We start from the raw sequence: 19,480 nt of genomic DNA on the forward strand, positions 1-19,480 counted from the left end.
ATATGCTACATCTAAACAACCTTGCCTGTCAACAGGCATAAAAAACAATTTTGCCATTTCTTTTAGGAATAAAATGTGATGTAAATAATGAATGTCAAATGAAATAAACTGTTAGATTCACTTGACACCACTGTCACAGTCACTATGATATTTAAATGACAAAGAGATAATATGCAAACATGGACAGTCTGACAGCAGAATTGAGGGTAGGCGAAATGGCTCAGACAGGTAGGTGAAAAGACTCTCCTCCACGGCGAAAATGCCAGGCGAAGGGACCAAATGCGTGTAGGCGAATATTTCCTAGGCGAAAGTGCTGGTGACCGGACCCACTACCCAGTTGAACTACCCAGTTCAAATATGATTACTTTAGGGTGCCCCCAGTTCACATATGATTGTGTCCCCAGTTCAATTCAAATATGATTATTTTGGGGAGTCACAGCCTGAAAAGGTTGAGAACCACTCACTGATGTAGGCTCCATTGGGTCTTGATCAGTCCTGTCTGTATTATTATGGTCTGTATTGCCAGGGTGACAACATCTATCACAGTCTTTCATCCACAGATGTTTGATGCAGAGTCCCATGGCATTGCTATTGAAATGCAAAGCACATACTATTGTTGTGTAATGGAGCAGGGTGCCTGGCGTTTATCTGAGGTATACCATTAATAATTTGATGACCTTTTCCCTTTCTTTTCTTAGATGTGTCTGTTATGGGGTTGGGGGTTATATGATGGGCTGCCATATGAGAACAGTGTCATTTAATGTGTTATCTTTTTTCCCCCTCTTTTTTTTTTTTTTTTTTTTTTTACATTTGTTGATTTTTTTTGTACAATAAAGGAAAGCAGGGTGGAGTGTTATTATTAAGTCATGGTTGTGTTCACATTGTTTACACACCAGTGAGGTGACACTGGTTGTAAATCCTGTCACTGCCATAGCACACAGACACCAAATGACACCGTTTATTGTCTCATTTTGGTCAAAGTTCCCCACATACTGTAAATGTTGCATTTATATAGCGCTTTATTCCAAAGGGATTTACATAAATTACATGTTTAAACCAGAGACGAAAATTATTTTGTTTATTTAAGTCTCTACTGGATGTCTATTCCACTGTGCCATCTCTCTGTAATGTACAAAAAGATAGTTTCCCCCAGAACATAATATGCACACTGCTTGTTGGGTTTATTTGCTTCTGTAATGTTACTTGTACATCAGTAGGTGTCACTATTTTCAAATGAAAATGTCCAGACAGTTTCATTTCATTGACAGACCACACACACCAAGCATCCAAAATTCTCATCCAAAAATATAGCCTAAGGCTGCACCCACACCAAAGTACAGAGTGGATTCCCCATTCCGCCAACGCATTTCAATGAGAATGGAGCGGTTTCATGCCAGGAGAGGATTTCTGCACAAAAAAAAAAAAAAAAAAAAAAAAAGCTCCATTCTCATTTAAATACATTGGTGTAATGGGGATTCCACTATTATGTACTTTGGTGTGGGTGCAGCCTAATGGCAGTGATGGAAAAAGTACTCAAATTATGTATTTAAGTAAGTGTCAATACTGCAATGTAGAAATACTCTAATGTAGCCAACTTAAAGTACCAAAAGTAGAAAGTAGGATATTATGCAATATATCAATTTCACAAGTTTTCAAATGTATAATACCCCCACATTGTAGCCTATAGTACTTAAGTAAAAGTACTTACCTGTAGTTACTTTAAAACACTGTAATGGCACATGTTGATGATTCAAAAGTCAATTTAAGTAACTCATAGTTGCGTCGGTCATTCAGTCTTTGGTTCAGTGCCGTTAACGTAGAGGAATAATATTTTTTATGTCAAAAAAGTTGAATATTTGTCGTGGCATATACCATTTGGAGTTGTGAATATTGGTCACAGTCACACTTAACTTGAGCATGCAAATTCATACATGTAATTAACGCTTAATTAATTGGGAATTAATAATGAACTAAGAGGTAAATAAAACTTTCGAGCAGGTGAAGTTTGCTTTCAGGTTGCCCAACCGGGCAAGTGCTCATTTGAGAGGGGACAACAACCGTCTATAAACACAACAGATAACTGTCTAAACACCTGAATGTAGCCAGAGCGCTGTCCTCTGGTCTGTGGAATGTAAAATAAGAGCACTGTTAATATATACGTGCTGTTTTCACTGTTGCAGTGTTGCTACACATAAAGTGCCTCTGAGACCTTAGTGTCAAGCTGAAAAAGCTGCTCACTCCACAACCTGGCTCCCCCCGGCCCTCTCTCTCTCTGACCTCTCCAGCTACATGTTCCGTCTCGTCCCCTCAGGTCCAGTGATGCCGGCCTCAGGGCCTGGAGGTCCCCTAGAAAAAGCTCCTGGTGGTTCCCAAACACTTGGTCAGGACCCATTTGTGAGTTGCAGACACATAATATATGTGTCTCTTAATTTTTGGTGTTTCAAAACATAATGAAAAGCAAAGATTTTCATGAATAAAAAAAAAGTAATTTGATTAATAAATAAAAGAAAATTCAAAGAAATTCCCTTAACTAGAAAACAAATGTTTAAGAAGTAGTGAAAATAGACGATCTACAAGCTCACTACGCAGCGCAAAGCAACGCATTGTGAGCTTGTAGATCTGCTGTTTTAGTTTGGGTCCCGCCGTCCCAGGCAAACAAACGTCTAATCTCTAATCTCTCTCTCTTTTGGGTTTCGAGCTGAAAAGTGTTGGAACCACTGCCCTGCCTAGACCAAGCTCTGGGAGGTCCCTCCCCACCCAGGCAGACCAGTGGTGGTTCTCAACCTTTTCAGGCAGTGACCCCCAAATACTCATATTTGAATTAGGGACAAGCATTTGGAATTATAGGAGATGAGGCATTACATATACAGTAGTTTGAATCGGTTCCACGGATAAATATCGTGAAGATAGCAGATCTACAAGCTCCCAGCGCCTTGGCAATGCCTCTTTCTAATATTATTTGACAATTTGGCCAACATTTGACCCGTAGCATATAGTTTGTTCATTACTTTTGATGCAGTAATGGTCTTTTTTTTTTAAAGCTTTCTTGGGCGTATCCTTTTAGTTGACCTTGTACCAGTGAACTACTGTCATGAAACTGTACCTTTATATGCAAACTTCTAATAAAGTCTTCAACTAATCAATTACTGTCATCTGATTCTAGGGACCCCCCCCAACTCAACTCTTGTTTTTAGTGTTTTGTTGCTTTGAATTCGTAGCCTATATTGTATTTGCTTATCTGAGTTTTTTCCTAATAAAGTTATCTTTTTATTTCTCATCTCCCCATGATGGCCCCCACACACATCATGTAGCCTAATTGTAAAGCGACATTTGAGTACTTAGTAAAGCACTATATATGAGGGGCATGGTGGTGCAGTTGGTAGCGTTGTCGCCTCACAGCAAGAAGGTCCTGGGTTCGATTGGGTCGTTGTGGCCTCTGGGGGTGTGTGTTCTCCTCCGCGTCATCAGTGCCCACACCCTAGGTGGGGTTGCATGGTGAAGGGGCCTTTCTGTATGGGGTTTGCATGTTCTCCCCGTCAGGGGCGTCACTAGCAATTCTGGGCCCCTAGGCCAGAAATCTGTATGGGCCCCCCCATGCAAGCGGAGAACCGGCCAACCGGGAACACTTTGTTACTGTTTGAATGACATGTCTCACAATGATACGGTAGCCGTGATCGCCTCAGCAATCATGTTCACCTTATTTGTCAAATTGTAACACCATTTACCATTTTTGTCTACTTTTAGTTTTACTCTTGTAGCCTAAGCAGGATATAAACAAACATGTAGTGTCTGGTGTAACAATTTGACAATGCTAGCTCTTGAAACAAAGTCCAGGAATTTTAACTTGATCTAACCATGATCACTACACATAATCATCCATTACATGCACACTCAGATACAGCTACTGTATTATTAATACAGTATAATCCACAACAGTCCCATGAAATAAAAAGTGCAGACCACCATCATCACCAGCAAGTGAATGAGACACCAGAACTCTGACTTGAGCCCAGCCTCCCATGCAAGCCAATATAAAACAGTATAACAATAAAACACTACATTGTATTTAGTAGCAGCTTAAATATGTGCAGGTGTTGTGCAGAATATACAATCACTAATCAATAGCAGCAGTGCTCAAGCAAATGCACATGAGGAGTGAAGCATATAGGCTATACATAGGAAGTAGAATAGGAGAAAAAATAAGCAGTATAGGACTATTCAGATTGGGTGAAGTATGAACATGATTAGCCTACATGCAAAGATGAGTCTGCATGCAATCAGAACTTTGGCTAGTTAGCTAAACTATGGAAAACAAGGGTTGGATATAATGATCTGAGAATACATCTACTGTATAACAGGCTAGATCATATAAGGCTATATGAGAATGGCATAACAGGACATTCTTGTGTGTACTGTGTCTGTGTGTATGCACATACATTGTTTTAACAGCAAAGTCAGTCAGTGTGTTTAATCTACAGCAAGATCCTGTGAACATTTTGGGAGTTCACAAAACAATAATAGCCTACTGTGACTGACTGAAACAAAAATATTGTGATGCCTAGATTGTTATTTTTGTATGACATAATCATATGACTACTAGATAGATGATGGGATATTATACAATTATTGTTATTACTAGGGACATCCAGCAGTTTGTCTTGTTTCTCCAGCAGAGTTTCTAGTGTCTCCATCTATCTCTCTGGAAGAGGTTGCACATGAACTCTGCAGCGGCCGCACTGAGGCGCTCAAACACAAACACTCTGACATTAATCCTCACACTACTTGACACTATTACCATACTTTAGATAACTAGTCATTGTTGCAACAAACCAAACCATTTTTTCACTTTGATTTGGGAACCTACATACATTCATAACATGATGCGATTGTGATCAACTGATCATGTCACTAGTTTGGGAGTGCTTCCTTCCAGAACTTAGCAAACAGGTGTTTCGTTCGAAACACTTGCGTTTGTGCTTAAAACGTAATCCATGCTTATTGCTTAATGGTGTTGGATAAAGAAGGAAGAAGGAAGAGGGGAGAAGATTTTCTGTTGCATGCTTACCCACAGACATCAGCTGCTTCCTTGAGTGTAAACAGTCAAGCTCTCCTCTCAGTTTACAGTAATGAAACATGCTGCTCTATGTCACATTACGTCTTTTTTTCTCTCTCTCCCTGTCTCTGTTCAATGCGTGTTGTGTGTGGAAGAAGCCGGGGGAGGGTGGAGCGAACAGAACCTGAAAGTTGATCTTATGTTTGCAGTCTTTTTTTTTTTTCTCCCTCTCCCCGTCTCTGTTCAATGCATGCTGTTGTGTGCTGAAGAAGCTGCTTTACAGTCAGGACCGGGGGAGGGTGGGGCGAACAGAACGTGAGAGTTGATCTTATGTTTGCAGGGCCAATGAAAAGACTTTTCCATTTACTTCAGATGATCATAATTATCCTGTAGAGCACACCTAAGTTTCACAACCATAACATGATGCAAGCGGACGCACAAACCGCAAAGCTACTATAGGTCTCAAAACAACGTGAAAGCAGGAGAAACCATTTTAGCTTTGTAAGGGGTGAGTATATAATATAGGGACCCTCAATTATTTAAATTGTATCGCTCATTGGTTTTATTCCAGCAGTAATTTTAAGTTTTTAGACACAAATGATAAACATCATAATAATAATTATTATTATTGGGGGAAAAAGAGTTTTAATCCAGACTTTTCGAGGGCCTCTGGCACCTTGGGCCCCCTTACCTCAGTCTAACTTTCCTACCCCTAGCTACGCCACTGCTCCCTGTGTCCCCTAGGTTAGGTAGGTAGGTACCCTCACAAAAAACATGCAGTAATCCTGGTCTTTACACTGCCTCCCCCTGGTCAGCCGGGGCACCTGTTGGAGGGGAAAGGAACTGGTTGGAATAACGTGTTCCTTCCACTACGTCCTGCCAGGGAAACCCACCCCTATCGGGTGATAAGAAGCAAGAAGCAGCTCACACACTCCTCATGCACTGAAGGAAGCATGAGCTCAGTTCGGGGCTCTCCCCATGCAGGTTGGCAGAGGGAGATCACCGCCCAGGATTACAGCTTAGACATTGACAATGGCGAAAAAATGGGTTACAAAATCTTGTGATAAAAATGACGAATATTTAAAAAAGAAAAGTGCTATATAAATCCAGGTATTAAATGAATTCATCATGAACTCATCAATCATTAATTCCTGGTTTGGTGCTCACCAGTATCCATTACAGGACAGTTCACTTCCATGTCCATTGCAGGAGGATGAGTGCTCATAGGCGGGTAGGAATATCTCCTTTACCCCCTGGGCTGGGCATCATAGCGGAAACTGTGCAATGACATCCATACACTTACCTTCGCCATTAGACATTAGTTAATGGCGAGGACCAGGAATAAATGATGAGTTCATGATGAATTAATGTATGAATTCATCATTAAGTAATGTATGAATTCATCATTAGTTAATGTATTAATTCATCATTAATTAATATCTTTAATTAAGGGTTGTGTCCAAGCACAGCGTGGCAATTTAATTCAATTCAATGACAGACAACTTTATCTTTTTTTAATATCACACCACATCATGTAATGCAGTTATGCAGACCTCCTCGGCCCCAGTGGGCGCTGCACAAACGCACGCCCAGCGCCAACAACGTGACGTTAACAGCGTCTGTTTCCGTGCAGCCTCTCTTATCACCGCCACCAATGGTGTCTACTACAGTTCAACTGAAAAGGATAATAATAACAATAAAGCAAAAAACACTGCGCGGCGTTGCTTCTTTCTGCTCTTTTAACCGACTAAAACATGTCGTACAACTACGTGGTCACCGCCCAGAAGCCCACGGCCGTCAATGCGTGCGTCACGGGTAAATATGAGAGTTTTTATGTCGGGGTTTTTATTGTTGATACGCACATTGGCAGAGCAGAGCAGTAGAGCTGCATGCTAGCTGGGATGTTATCCCGCTCTGTGCTGCAGACACACACGGACGGTGCTGCTGCTGCTGCTGCTGCAGGCCGCTTAGCTGCATGCTAAATGTTGTTCATGTCAGTGTTTCTCAAAACATTCACATTTCAAGGTCTCCCCTTAACTCTGACAGTGTACACATGGAACCAAATGGACCCGAACGGGTCCATTTGGTTCCATTTGTACACTGTCAAGAGTTACAGACTTGAATGGGTCAAATTTAGACCCCCATAAAGTAACCCACAGACCTGGAATCCACTTTGAGAACCACATGTGTTGGAATTAAAAGAATGCCATTTGCAGTACAGTACATGCACACACACACACACACACACACACACGCACACGCACGCACGCGCGCGCACACACACACACACACACACACACACACACACACACACACACACACACACACACACACACACACACACACTAAGGACAGCTCGTTCCTTAAAGAAAAAGAGTTGAAGCTTCTTGAGCTCACGTGCAAGGCTGTCGCTTATTTTATTTTTTATTTTTTTTTATATTAATTTGTATTATGATTTTCTGAAAGACAGGACATCACAGACACTACATCAACAAGACATAACAAGACAGACAGACAGACAGACACACCAGACTATCATGCATAGGTCAAACACGGGTAATTCACTATCATATAAAAAGCTACAAAAGTACAACACACAGGTAATTCACCAATCATAAATAGTACAAAAGTTAGCAACCTCTTGACGCTTATTGCCCTGATCAAGAGTAGCTTTGGATCAAGACACATAGATGTATTTTATTTTGACTTTTTTTTTGATTGATTGAATACATAAACAGATTGTAAAAAAAGCACATGTACACATCAATGTTATGAGATACATAAAGTGGTTCCTGTGTAAATAAGCCCTAATGCTTACTAGGATCTCCTTTTAGTTGACCTTGTACCAGTGAATTGTGCTGTCATGAAACTGTACTTTTTTCAATTGCTAATAAACTCAGTTTGCAATTGAAAACTAAATATGAATTGGGGTCTCAGAGATAGGAATAGGCCTACCGTTAAATGGGGGTCCGTAGCCTAATGCATGTCAAACTGGGGGTCCTTGAAATGAAAATGGTTGAGAGTCACTGCTAGAGCCGAAAGAATCTTCTCTTATGGGGGTCTCTGGCATGTCTTTTCAAATGGGGGTCCGCTATATAAGTGTCAATTTGGGGGTCCTAGTTTGCAAAAAGGTAGGCTACAGTTCTATTCAAAAGGATGCTAAAAGGATTAAACCCAAGAAAGCACTATATAGCTTGTTTCAATTGGGGTCCTGTGTATTCAATTCATCTAAACATTTAATGCACACTGCACAGGCAATAATATACACTACAATACTATGCAAAAAACATAATTTACAGTCTGATTTGATAAAATAAATCTATGATAGTCTTGATCCAAGGCTAAAACGAGGGCTGATCTGCAAGCTCACACCACGTCACAAGCATGTTGTTTTTTTTTGGGTGGGGCAAGCAGTAAACACACATGTCATACTTGTCTTTTTGTTGTAATAATATCATAATTGTCACAATGTCATAACTGCTACAATTATAACAATTTAGGCATTTAGCAAACGCTCTGAAATAACGATTCTTTAAAGTAAGCAAGGTAAACCCGAGGTAATGCAATTTAGATAAGGTTACCAATTTTGGTATTGTAATAAACTACTCCTCTAAATGGGCTTTTAAAGTCAACATTGTGGACATTCTCAAGGATAAGTGGGCTGCTGCTGTCTCACAGTTCTCATTTGTTGTCCATTTGGCTCTGAGTCTGCAGTAGTCGGAGACGTTAGGGAGATTACATGGTAATGTCGTGCTAATTAGTCTAAAAGCGCCAGATTTTGTACAGATGTAGCCCAGGGTATACTCTAATGATTTAGCTAGGGCGCCCGAGTCTGCGACATTCGGGGTCGCCACAGCGGCCAAATCAAGTTGGGCTCCCATCGACTTTCAATACAGGAGGAAAATACCCAGAAAAACACTTTTTTTCTGGGTATTTAAGTAGGATGTGAGGGGTCTAACTAGGGGTTTGTCATGATGCTGAATCCATTGCAAGCATTTGTTTTGCACAAAAAACATTCCTTGGGCTAGAAATGGCCTCAGAAAATGATGCATATATGGGTGAGCATTCATGTTAGTCGGAGGCCTTAGGGGTTTTTTTCTCGTGCTAATCAGTCTAAAAGCGCCAAATTTTGCACAGATGTAGCCCAGGGCATGCTCTAATGATTTAGCTAGGGCGCCCGAAAACAGCTCCAGAAAACACCCACAAAACTCTGAAAAGTGATGACTCGTCACTTTTCATCACTAAACCATCATTTTATGGGACCCCGAAGGTCGCCGACTCGGGCGCCCTAGCTAAATCATTAGAGCATGCCCTGGACTACATCTGTGCAAAATTTGGCGCTTTTAGACTGATTAGCACAAGAAAAAAAAACCTAAGGCCTCCGACTAACATGAATGCTAACCCATATATGCATCATTCTCTGAGGCCATTTCTAGCCCAAGGAATGTTTTTTGTGCAAAACAAATGCTTGCAGTGGATTCAGCATCATGACAAACCCCTAGCTAGACCCCTCACATCCTACTTAAATACCCAGAAAAAAAGTGTTTTTCTGGGTATTTTCCTCCTGTATTGAAAGTCGATGGGAGCCCAACTTGATTTGGCCGCTGTGGCGACCCCGAAGGTCGCCGACTCGGGCGCCCTAGCTAAATCATTAGAGCAAGCCCTGAGCTACATCTGTGCAAAATTTTGCGCTTTTAGACTGATTAGCGCGAGATATCCTTAAGGCCTCCGACTACAGTAATGCCTTCAGTTTTTATTTGTGAGTATTTTATAAACCTGTGTTTTGAATTTATTAGATACAGTAACGGTAGTGTTTTTAACCTGACTGTTGTACATACACATTTGTTCTTAACTTGCTTTGTCTGGTTAAATACAATAAAGAGATAAATAAACTGGGTACGTTCTGGAACCCCATTCAGGACCCCTGGATGCCCTCGGACCCCACTTTGATAACCATTCATGCCGAATGATTTTTAGCGCGTTTTAATAATCATAGAACTGCAGCCTTGTCCCACAGCTTGACTACGACAAACTACAATTTATTGCGACCGTAGGGCGCAAGTTTAGTATGCGAACGGTCACAGCTTGTCTGTATGTGTGTGTGTATCTGTGTATCTCTGTCTGTCACGCCTGACACTGTGGTTCTATGGGTTTGTCGCTCTGACATCATGCTCTGACGTCACTGTGATGTCAGGGGAACCACTCTTAACAGAATGAGTTTGCCACTCTGACATCACGTTCTGGCTTCACTGTGATGTCACACTAACAGAATCACTTTTATGCCCATATATAGAGTTTCCTTATGTCAATAATATTAAGCCCATGTCATAGACATCATAGGACTTTCACATAAACGAATAACTGAGTCAGCATGTTTGGGCTCTCACAGCATATATCTCCAGTACATGGATCTCCATATATGGGTACCAGGGGTCTCCATATATACTAGAGGGTCAAGAATTGGCGCGACCTGAGGTGCCAAAAATGACTTATTTTCAATTACACTCCCCTGGAATTCTTGAATTCATTGAGATTCTTTATTTTTATCTCCGGGTGTGTAATTGATAGAAAATAAGTACCTTTTGGGGCGAACTACTCCTTAAGTTTTTAATTGAAACTCCCTAGATGCCCTTAAGATAAAAAACAAACAAAACAAAAAACAAAACCGGAGACAATAATTTATTCCAAAATCTGTATAGACCTTTTTCCAGAGGGCTGCCGACTGCCGTGCAGCTGCGTTGTCTCTGCGCGAAGCCCGCTTGACCCCTCAGCTATGACTGCCGCTCTGAGAAATCGGTCTATAAAACCAGGCCTTTGCCACAGCTCCTTTTTATTATTACGTCTCTCTGTTGCATTCAAGGTTTTTGAATGCCATTATCTTCCTCACTGCAGTGATCAACCTCTAATCCACAGGCCACTTCACCTCTGCGGAGGACCTGAATCTGCTCATAGCCAAGAACACCAGACTGGAGATCTATGTGGTCACAGCAGAGGGCCTGAGGCCTGTCAAGGAGGTGGGCATGTATGGCAAGATCGCTGTCATGCAACTCTTCAGACCCAAGGCAAGTTGCTTGGTTTCGTTTGTATTCGTCCGTGAGAGAGTGGGGGGAAACATTTATTGAAGATCTTAGGGGCATGGCGTCATATCACGACACAATGGTTGTAGATTGGCAGATTTGGCAGCTTGTAGATTGGAAGTATTAAAGCAGCACTGTGTAATCAAATATGAATGAATACAATGTAATTTAGTCCAATCTGTAATGGTGGAGTATGGTAATATAACTTCATAACAATTGGGTTGGTTGTCTTTTGTCTCTGTGCTCTTCTATTGAGACATCTAGATCAGAGGTTTTCAAAGTGGGTGACAGGGCACCCTGGGATGCCGTGACAGCAGTCCAGGGGTGCCGCGAGATAATTTGATAATATTTGGAATTTATTTGGACACTTATTTTTACTTTATTTGGTTAGAACTGAGATACTAAAAAAAAATATTTAGTATCTCAGTTCTAACCAAAATGGCTGTTATCTCAACGTTTTCCTCGCAACATAATCACTAAAATATCGTCACTGTCGGGCAGAAACCTCCTATCTCCAAGTTTCAAATGTGTACTTCTTTTGGTAAAGCAAAGCCCTGCTTCATCACACAAGACGTCGCACAAAACAGATCTACAAGCACACGAGGCGTTGTGTGCTTGTAGATCGGCTGTTTTCAATAGTTTAGTAATTTTTTTAGATGATAAATACAAAACAAATGGTTTTGGACATACAAGGTTTACACCCAACAACGACAATATGTAAATATAAGGTGCTGGGAGTGAAAATTAGAATGTAGGGGTGCCTCGGATTTAAAAAAATATTTATGGGAAGCCCTGAGACAAAAAGGTTTGGGAACCCCTGATCTAGATCTTGTCAAAGAAGTCACGTCTCACCTATGGACACAGGATCTGACACAGATATTTTTGACCTGATGGTCAAGATTCAATTCATCCCATGAACAAGCAGGCAGGCTCTATTAGCTCAATGGTAAAAATGTCAGGACTTGAGCAGGAAACCTGGTTCAAATCCGGGGTAGAAGAGGAAAGTTACACAGTGCTGCTATAAAGGATTAAAACCATGAATAGACATCACATATGCCATGGCATTACAACAATATCCAAATCCCAGACGACATCTAGTCTCATTATCACAACATATATTGCTCAGCCCTAGACGATCGTGATTATTTTTGTCACAACCTTTATTGATTGCCAATTATTCTGATTCTATTGACGACACTGACATTCTGGCTAAATCTAATTAAATGCCTCAACTTGAGCTTGTTGTGGCTCCGCAGACGGCACAGAATGTTCAATTTGTTGTTCAAATATCGAAATTGAAAACGATATGAAAGAAGCCACTTCAGTTTATATCATCATCCCTGTGCTTCTGCAAACTCTAATGTGGATGTCTTTTTGCCATGTGCAGGGTGAGAGCAAGGATCTGCTGTTCATTCTAACATCAAAGTACAACGCCTGCATCTTGGAGTACAAACAGAATGGAGAGAGCATCGACATCATCACGCGGGCACATGGCAACGTGCAGGTGGGTGCTGCAAGTGTGTCGTTCACTGTTTTGTTGTGGTTTTAACGTGACATTCAACAGAATTCCAGTTGTGGTATAAACATGGAAGGTATAGTGACACTTTGAAAGTCCTCATGAATCCTAGTTTTAAACATGAGCTCCACTCTGTGACTATGGTTGTGTATCGTTAGAAATCTTTTGGTATAACTATCGAACGTTACATCTTTCCATACCTTACTTAACTGCATGTAAAAAATCCACTACACATTTTTTCAGGTTTTCCCCCCTTTTCATTTAACCAAAACAAATCTGAAATGGTATGGTAAATTGTGACGCCTTGTGTGCTTGTAGATCTGTTATTTTCACTAGTTTGGCTGAGACACCAGACACTGAAATGCCATGTTTTTTAGGCAGTTGATCTGTTTTGTTTCCTTCCTCTTGTTACAAGGAAAGATAAGATATTGATGTTGCCGTCAGGCTTAAAGCTCTTATTTCCATATTCTAACTTTGTTTGTAAGTGAATGCCCCCACTTGATCATACTACAGTGTTACACACAAGCATCAAAAGCAGCAGATCCGCTGAGCTTGTAGATCTGCTACTTTTAATATTTTTGAATTTGAATCCTGAAAAGTAACAGTTTTGGACATGTGAGGTTTCCACCCCACAGAGACAAAATACAGTATACAGACCAGAGATTGCGTTAGGCCGGTAATTGCCAGCCTTTAAATGACAAAAGCCAGAAAATATAATTATCTCTGGTCGTCTTGGCCGATCGGTTTATAGATTGGACTTGTAGAAGAAAATATTTGCAGCCTTATTGGACTTCCTGTTCCATTTATGCTACTGTTTATAAGATAGAAAAAGAAGAAAATGGAAAAAGGACCCCAAATTACTCCTAAGTAATTCACTTCTTAAATAACAAAAGATACTCATCTCTGTCCAAAATCTCCCATAGGTGAGGTGTTCAACTAGGTTTTAGATCTTGTGACTGCGAAGGACATAATCAGATTTTATGTAGCCCATTTGTAGAATAAACCTGAGGTTTATTCTGCAAATGCTTTATAAATCAGTAGTTCACAGATCGTTCAAGATTTTTCAAAAATGTAAAAAATACAAGCTCGCAGCATGGCACGGCGTGACACACTGAGCATCTGCTATTCATGAATAGCCAATGCAAAAAATCTAAAGTGACACAAGTGGCATTTCCATAAAGCCTCTTAATGCGCATTTACGGCTTATTCGCAAAATCTTTTTATGGAAACACTTCAAACTTTCATTATCTGCAAAAAAAAAAATATCCGCTTGGAGGAGGTGGATTTTGAGGCTTTATCGAATAAACTAAATGCGCATTTGTGAAAGGAAACAGGTCAGACAATAAATGCGAATACATTGACGTTCTGGGTCCATATCGTCCTCCAACTTAACACTTTCCCCTGCCGCTTAACGTCCATTGTATAGCGTTTATAGCCCACAAAACAAACAGGTTGTTTGTTACACACGGAGTGACACGGACCGTGTGTAAATTCCTCCCGTTTTCACCTCCCGGAGTCAAGCCATCCGTGGCTAACCCTTCCTCATCACACAGTGTTGCTTGCCAAAAGTGGACGATCTACAAGCTCACAGCAGCTCGCATCCGCGTCTCCGCGCCGCACTGTGAGCTTGCAGATCAGCCACCTTCCAGAGGACGCTGAGCACTGTGCAGCGATCGAGTCACGGCAGTCAGACGTGCAGTGCTCACGGTTCGGTCTGAAAAAATCTGCCCGATCAACCCATGCGACTGTCGCTAATTCGAATGACACCCGCAAATGGAAACGGGCTAAATTCTCTTTGTCTTAATACGCATTTCTGATAATTCGCTTCCCTAATTCGAATACGTTTATGGAAACATGGCTACAGATGCTTTCACTTACTGTTCGGCCACAGCCAGTCAATTACTAGATTTCCTCCTGCAAATATGAGAGTCTTTTTAGTTCCAGACAGTACTTGGACTATAGATCAATTTAAAAGCACTGAGCAAAGACTGTCTGCCCAGTGCCCACCTCCAGTACCTTATGTTCTTTTTCTTGTTCAAAAGATTGCTGTATTGTAATTATTGCTTTATGAAAGCTATGAAGTGTAGAGAGACATCGGGAAATTGAGGGCATGGAGGGGGGACAACCTGCAACACATGGCTCAGGGCTGGAATCCAAATACAGATGTTGAAACCATATGGTTGGCTTGGCGCATTTACCATTCACCACCACCTATTGTGTTTTTCATTCGTTCTTTTTCCAGTCTTTTCTTATTATCATACTTAACGGCCCGAATCCACCAGATGATGCGTTTCCACCCACTGGAGAAGATGTGTCTACAACTCGTTCTTTTCACCAGCAGCTTTTCACACTGCATATTTATTTCTGTCTGTTTGCTCTTTTGCAGAAAGCAGAAAGACAGTGACAAGTTGTCAAGACTCATTATTTATCACTGTTGTTTAGTTATACAACTGATTACTTTTTCTGTTATTTCAACGCCTGTATCAACAAAATATGTCATCTAGACAAGGGGAAATGGTACTGATTAATTTAATTAGCGCAAGAAATGAAGACAATTGGCTAATGTAACCGCAGCTGACACAGTATACATCAGTGTGGGAATGAGTTTTGGATGATCAGTGCTCTAATGATGATGATGCCAATTAATGATTCTAATTTAAACTAGATTCCATGGCATCTACTTCTACTCTAGTGACAGTTCTCGATGGCCCACTCGGATATCTATTATGGTTATTGCCCTTGATATCCACGTTTTGCTGTCATAGATATAGCTTAAATTTCTCAAGTGACATAAGTACAGCATAATACAAAAAATAAATTAACTGAACAAATATAATTGGATGTATACTAGGTATAATAAAGAAAAAGCATTGTAATAATGTAGGGGCGTAACAATATAGTAACTGCATCGAACAATCAACAAAGTATATCGATATGTAGACGGCAACGTATCTTATCGTTTGACTTTGTATCGTTTTGTAATGCAAATAATCGGTATTGAATCACTTTGCAATGTAAATAAGCAATTATATCGATACTAAGTACGTGTGCATGTTGTATTTAGCAATAAAAAAAAGAGGGGTTTAATTACTTTTTCATTCCATATCGCTATTGGTCTATCGATAAGTGTGTGTATTCTGTGTTGTCTGTGTTGTCTGCGTTCCGCTGCAAACATAAACATTAATGTGGGAGTGTGTGAAGCAGCATCTGTTCCGTTTGTTTACGCGTCTCATCTGGGGTTCGGATGGTTGTTTTCCAAGTTCAGAACTAGGGACCCTTTTCATTTGAGTCCAGCTTTTATGCAGTTTTGTTTTCTAACATGATGTCTATAGTTCACTAATTCTTTAATCTGTCAAGAGAGACTGGATTAGTGAAGCTCTGGTGTTTACAAAGCCTTGCATGCACTCAACTGTCCTGTCCTTAGCATTCTTCTGGTTTTGCATTTATTATACCCACACCCCTGACCACCCCTAATTTCTCAACATCGAGGGTCCGGGGATAACCAGGGGTCCAAATGGACCCTTTTGGGTCTGAAACTCTTGAAGTGAACAAAATGATTCATATTTGTACAGTCTCCAAAGTTGAATTATTGCGTTTAAGAAGGTTGAGATTAGAAACACATGATCTAAGACTAAACGCCATCTCTGTCGTTGTTGGCAGGATCGCATCGGCCGCCCGTCGGAGACGGGCATCATCGGCATCGTGGACCCGGAGTGCCGCATGATCGGCCTGCGTCTGTACGATGGCCTGTTCAAGGTCATCCCGCTGGACAGGGAGAACCGCGAGCTCAAGGCCTTCAACATCCGCCTGGAGGAGCTGCAGGTCATCGACGTGCAATTCCTCTACGGCTGCCAGGCGCCCACCGTCTGCTTCATCTACCAGGTAAGGCTGAAAGGTAGTCCTAGGATACTGGTTCCCAAACAGTGGGTCAGGACACATTTGTGGGTCACAGAGAAATGTTTATGGGCTGCGAGTAAATATATATATTTCTTTCCGTTTCCTACATTAAAAAAAATAAACAAAAAAATCGATGCCCTCAAAGCAATTCCAACATTTTTCGATAGTATTGATAGACTAGAAAAGAAAATTTCTAAGAAATTTTAAGTGTGCCTGCAGCTCGCTAAGTCTGTGCAACCTTGTGTGAGAGAAAACAAAATTGAGAAATTTTTTTTTTTGAGAAAAAAGAAATTGAGAAAAAAAAAATTGAGAAAAAAAATGTTTTGAGAAAAAAAGTTTGAGAAAAAAAAAATTGAGAAAAACAAATTGAGAAAAAAAATTTGAGAAAAAAAAAAATTGAGAAAAAAAAAATTGAGGAAAAAAAATTGAGAAAAAAAAACTTTGGGAAAAAAAAAATTTGAGAAAAAGAAATTGAGAAAAAAAATGAGAAAAAAAATTTTTTTGAGAAAAAATTTTTTTTTGAGGAAAAAAAATATTTATGACACCAGCCGCGAGTCTGTACGATAAACGGTTCATGAGACGTAGAGGCACTTCCTGTTTGGCAAAGGGCACTTCCTGTTATAGAGGGGGCGGGGCTTAATCAATTACAGCTCATCCCTATTGGCTGGAAAAAGACCAAAGTTGTGTGTGCATTTTAAAGTTTAAATCACGTTGCTAGGCAAAAGTATGGCAGAGTTATGTGGCGCCAAAGTTTCTATTTTTTCCCCATGCAAAGTCAATGGGGGTTTTTGAGCGTAGTTTTTTACGAATTACGTTGCCATGGTAACGCGGATCGGAAAGAAAAGTAATAGCACACCATTCCTGGCCGAGCCGCACATTTTGATGTATATATTGCGGGGGTGGCGTAAATCGTGCGGCAGTTATTACGTGCCGAAGTTTCCCCCATTCTAAGTCAATGGGGTTTTTTGGCGTCGTTTTTTGCGAATTACGTCGCAATGGTAACGCGGATCGGAAAGAAAAGTAATAGCACACCATTCCCGGCCGAGCCGCACGTTTTGATGTATATATTGCGGCGGTGGCGTAAATTGTGCGGCACTTATTACGTGCCGAAATTTGCAAGAACATTACTTACCGACCGACCGACTTAAGTATGGCGGATTACAATAAGTGTTTTGCCATTGCTTTGCATGGCAGGCACACTTAATAAAATAAAATAAAAATAAAATAAATAAAATAAAAATACCATGAATATATTGAATAAAAGATGTAGTGAAAATAGCGATCTACAAGCTCACAACACGGCACGAAGCGTTGTGAGCTTGTACATCTGTTGTTTTCACTAGTTTGGGTCCCGGGCAAACGTCTAATATCTCTACCGGCCTAGGACATTATACCCACAGGCTGGTTGTTAGAGGGGTTAGGGTTAAGTTCAACAACTTGGGATGCAAAAAAAAGGAGGCAAAAAGGCTGTCAAAGTGGAGTGGAGCCACCGTGTGTGTGCATACGTGTGCTGTGCACGCACAGCGTAAATGGAAACATTTCTGATGTTAAATCTTCAAGGTTGGGGAATTTGCCTGGGAAGTTTGGAACTTGGACGCTGTTTTAAAAAAACCTCACGTCGTTTGTGCATCTCACAAAGTCAGTATTTTTATCAAGGGAACAGTGGTTGAATCTTCTGTCAGCTTATCCAGGGTCAGGTTGCAGAGATGTAGCAGTTCCAGCAGAGAATAATATCCCAGACCTCCCTTTCTCATGCCTTTCTCACGTTGCCCAGCTCTGACTGTGGCATACCTAGGTGTTCCAAGGCCAGCGTGGAGATAACCCCCCCCCTGCTCATCTGGTCCTTGGTCTGCCCATGGCCTCCTCCCAGCTTGTTGTGCCTGGAAATCCTCCCTAGGGAGGTACCAAGGAGGCAGCGCAACTCCATGCCCAAACCTCCTCCTACTGGCTAGGGATGGGACGATACCTGATATTATCGTTTATCGTGATAAAAAAACACTCACGATAATCGTATCGTGGAGATTTAATTTATCGTGATATATCGTCCTCTGCCATGCACTGGAATCAATTCACCTTTTATTTTCCGAGCTGCATATCCGGTACCACTTAAACCCACTAAAGTTGGTAAAAGGCACTTACTGTATAATATACTTACTTGATACTTTTGATACTTCACTCTCTACCAAATCTCTTTGCCAAAGAATAGCCGATCTACAAGCTCACAACGTGTCGCGTTGCGATGCGTTGTGAGCTTGTACATCAGCTTGGCAAATGTTCCGCCACAGGATAATGGATTTGGATTATCACGATAATATGGTAAATCGTGATTTCTTTGGTCACAATAATCGTGATATGACATTTTCATATCGTCCCATCCCTACTACTGGCATCCTTTCTATGCAAGCAAACGGCTCCACTCTGTCTCTACTGAGTGACTAACCTGGAGGTGCCAGGCAGCCTCGCTCCCTCCTGAGAAAACACATTCCAGCGGCTGCTCTAACTGCCATCTTGTTCTTTCGGTCACAACCCACATTTCATGACCATAGGTGAGAGCAGGAGGCAAGATTGATCGGTAGATCAGCAGCTCAGCTCTACTTTTGATGGCAGCGGTGCGGCACAGCAAACACACTAACTACTGCTGTGCCCATTCTCTGGCCCATCTCTCCCACTCCATCCTCCCCTCACTGGTCAAACCAGACCCTGTGGTTGAATTTCATAGTCTGGCCGGTTAGTCTACTTTGCAAAAGTGATGGAAAAGTCTTGAAAATTCATTGTTGTTATTGTGTGGGAACCCTGAAGGGGAGAGGGTGGGCATTGGATATCTATTCTCAGGGGTATTTTGAGATTGGAAAAACAGTTTTGCGGGCCTTGAAACGGTTTGGAATTAATCAAATGTTTGGATATGGATATGTCATGGTAAAATGCAGTGCTGCCCTG

General features: G+C 41.1%; 1 protein-coding gene across 1 annotated transcript in view; it reads left to right on the forward strand.

Annotated features, from left to right (window-relative positions):
* The first annotated feature begins 6,711 nt into the window (after window positions 1-6,711).
* The window catches only part of ddb1 (damage-specific DNA binding protein 1), a 136,092-nt gene continuing 123,323 nt past the window's right edge, over window positions 6,712-19,480 (forward strand). Inside the window, exons 1-4 of the mRNA XM_080729232.1 lie at window positions 6,712-6,868; window positions 10,967-11,115; window positions 12,518-12,634; window positions 16,307-16,528. Coding sequence (XP_080585358.1) covers window positions 6,808-6,868; window positions 10,967-11,115; window positions 12,518-12,634; window positions 16,307-16,528 — 549 coding nt within the window. The 5' untranslated portion in view covers window positions 6,712-6,807. The remainder of the gene's footprint in view (window positions 6,869-10,966; window positions 11,116-12,517; window positions 12,635-16,306; window positions 16,529-19,480) is intronic.

The sequence above is a fragment of the Nannobrachium achirus genome (assembly GCF_963921795.1).
Source record: "Nannobrachium achirus genome assembly, chromosome: 7".
NCBI lineage: Eukaryota > Metazoa > Chordata > Actinopteri > Myctophiformes > Myctophidae > Nannobrachium > Nannobrachium achirus.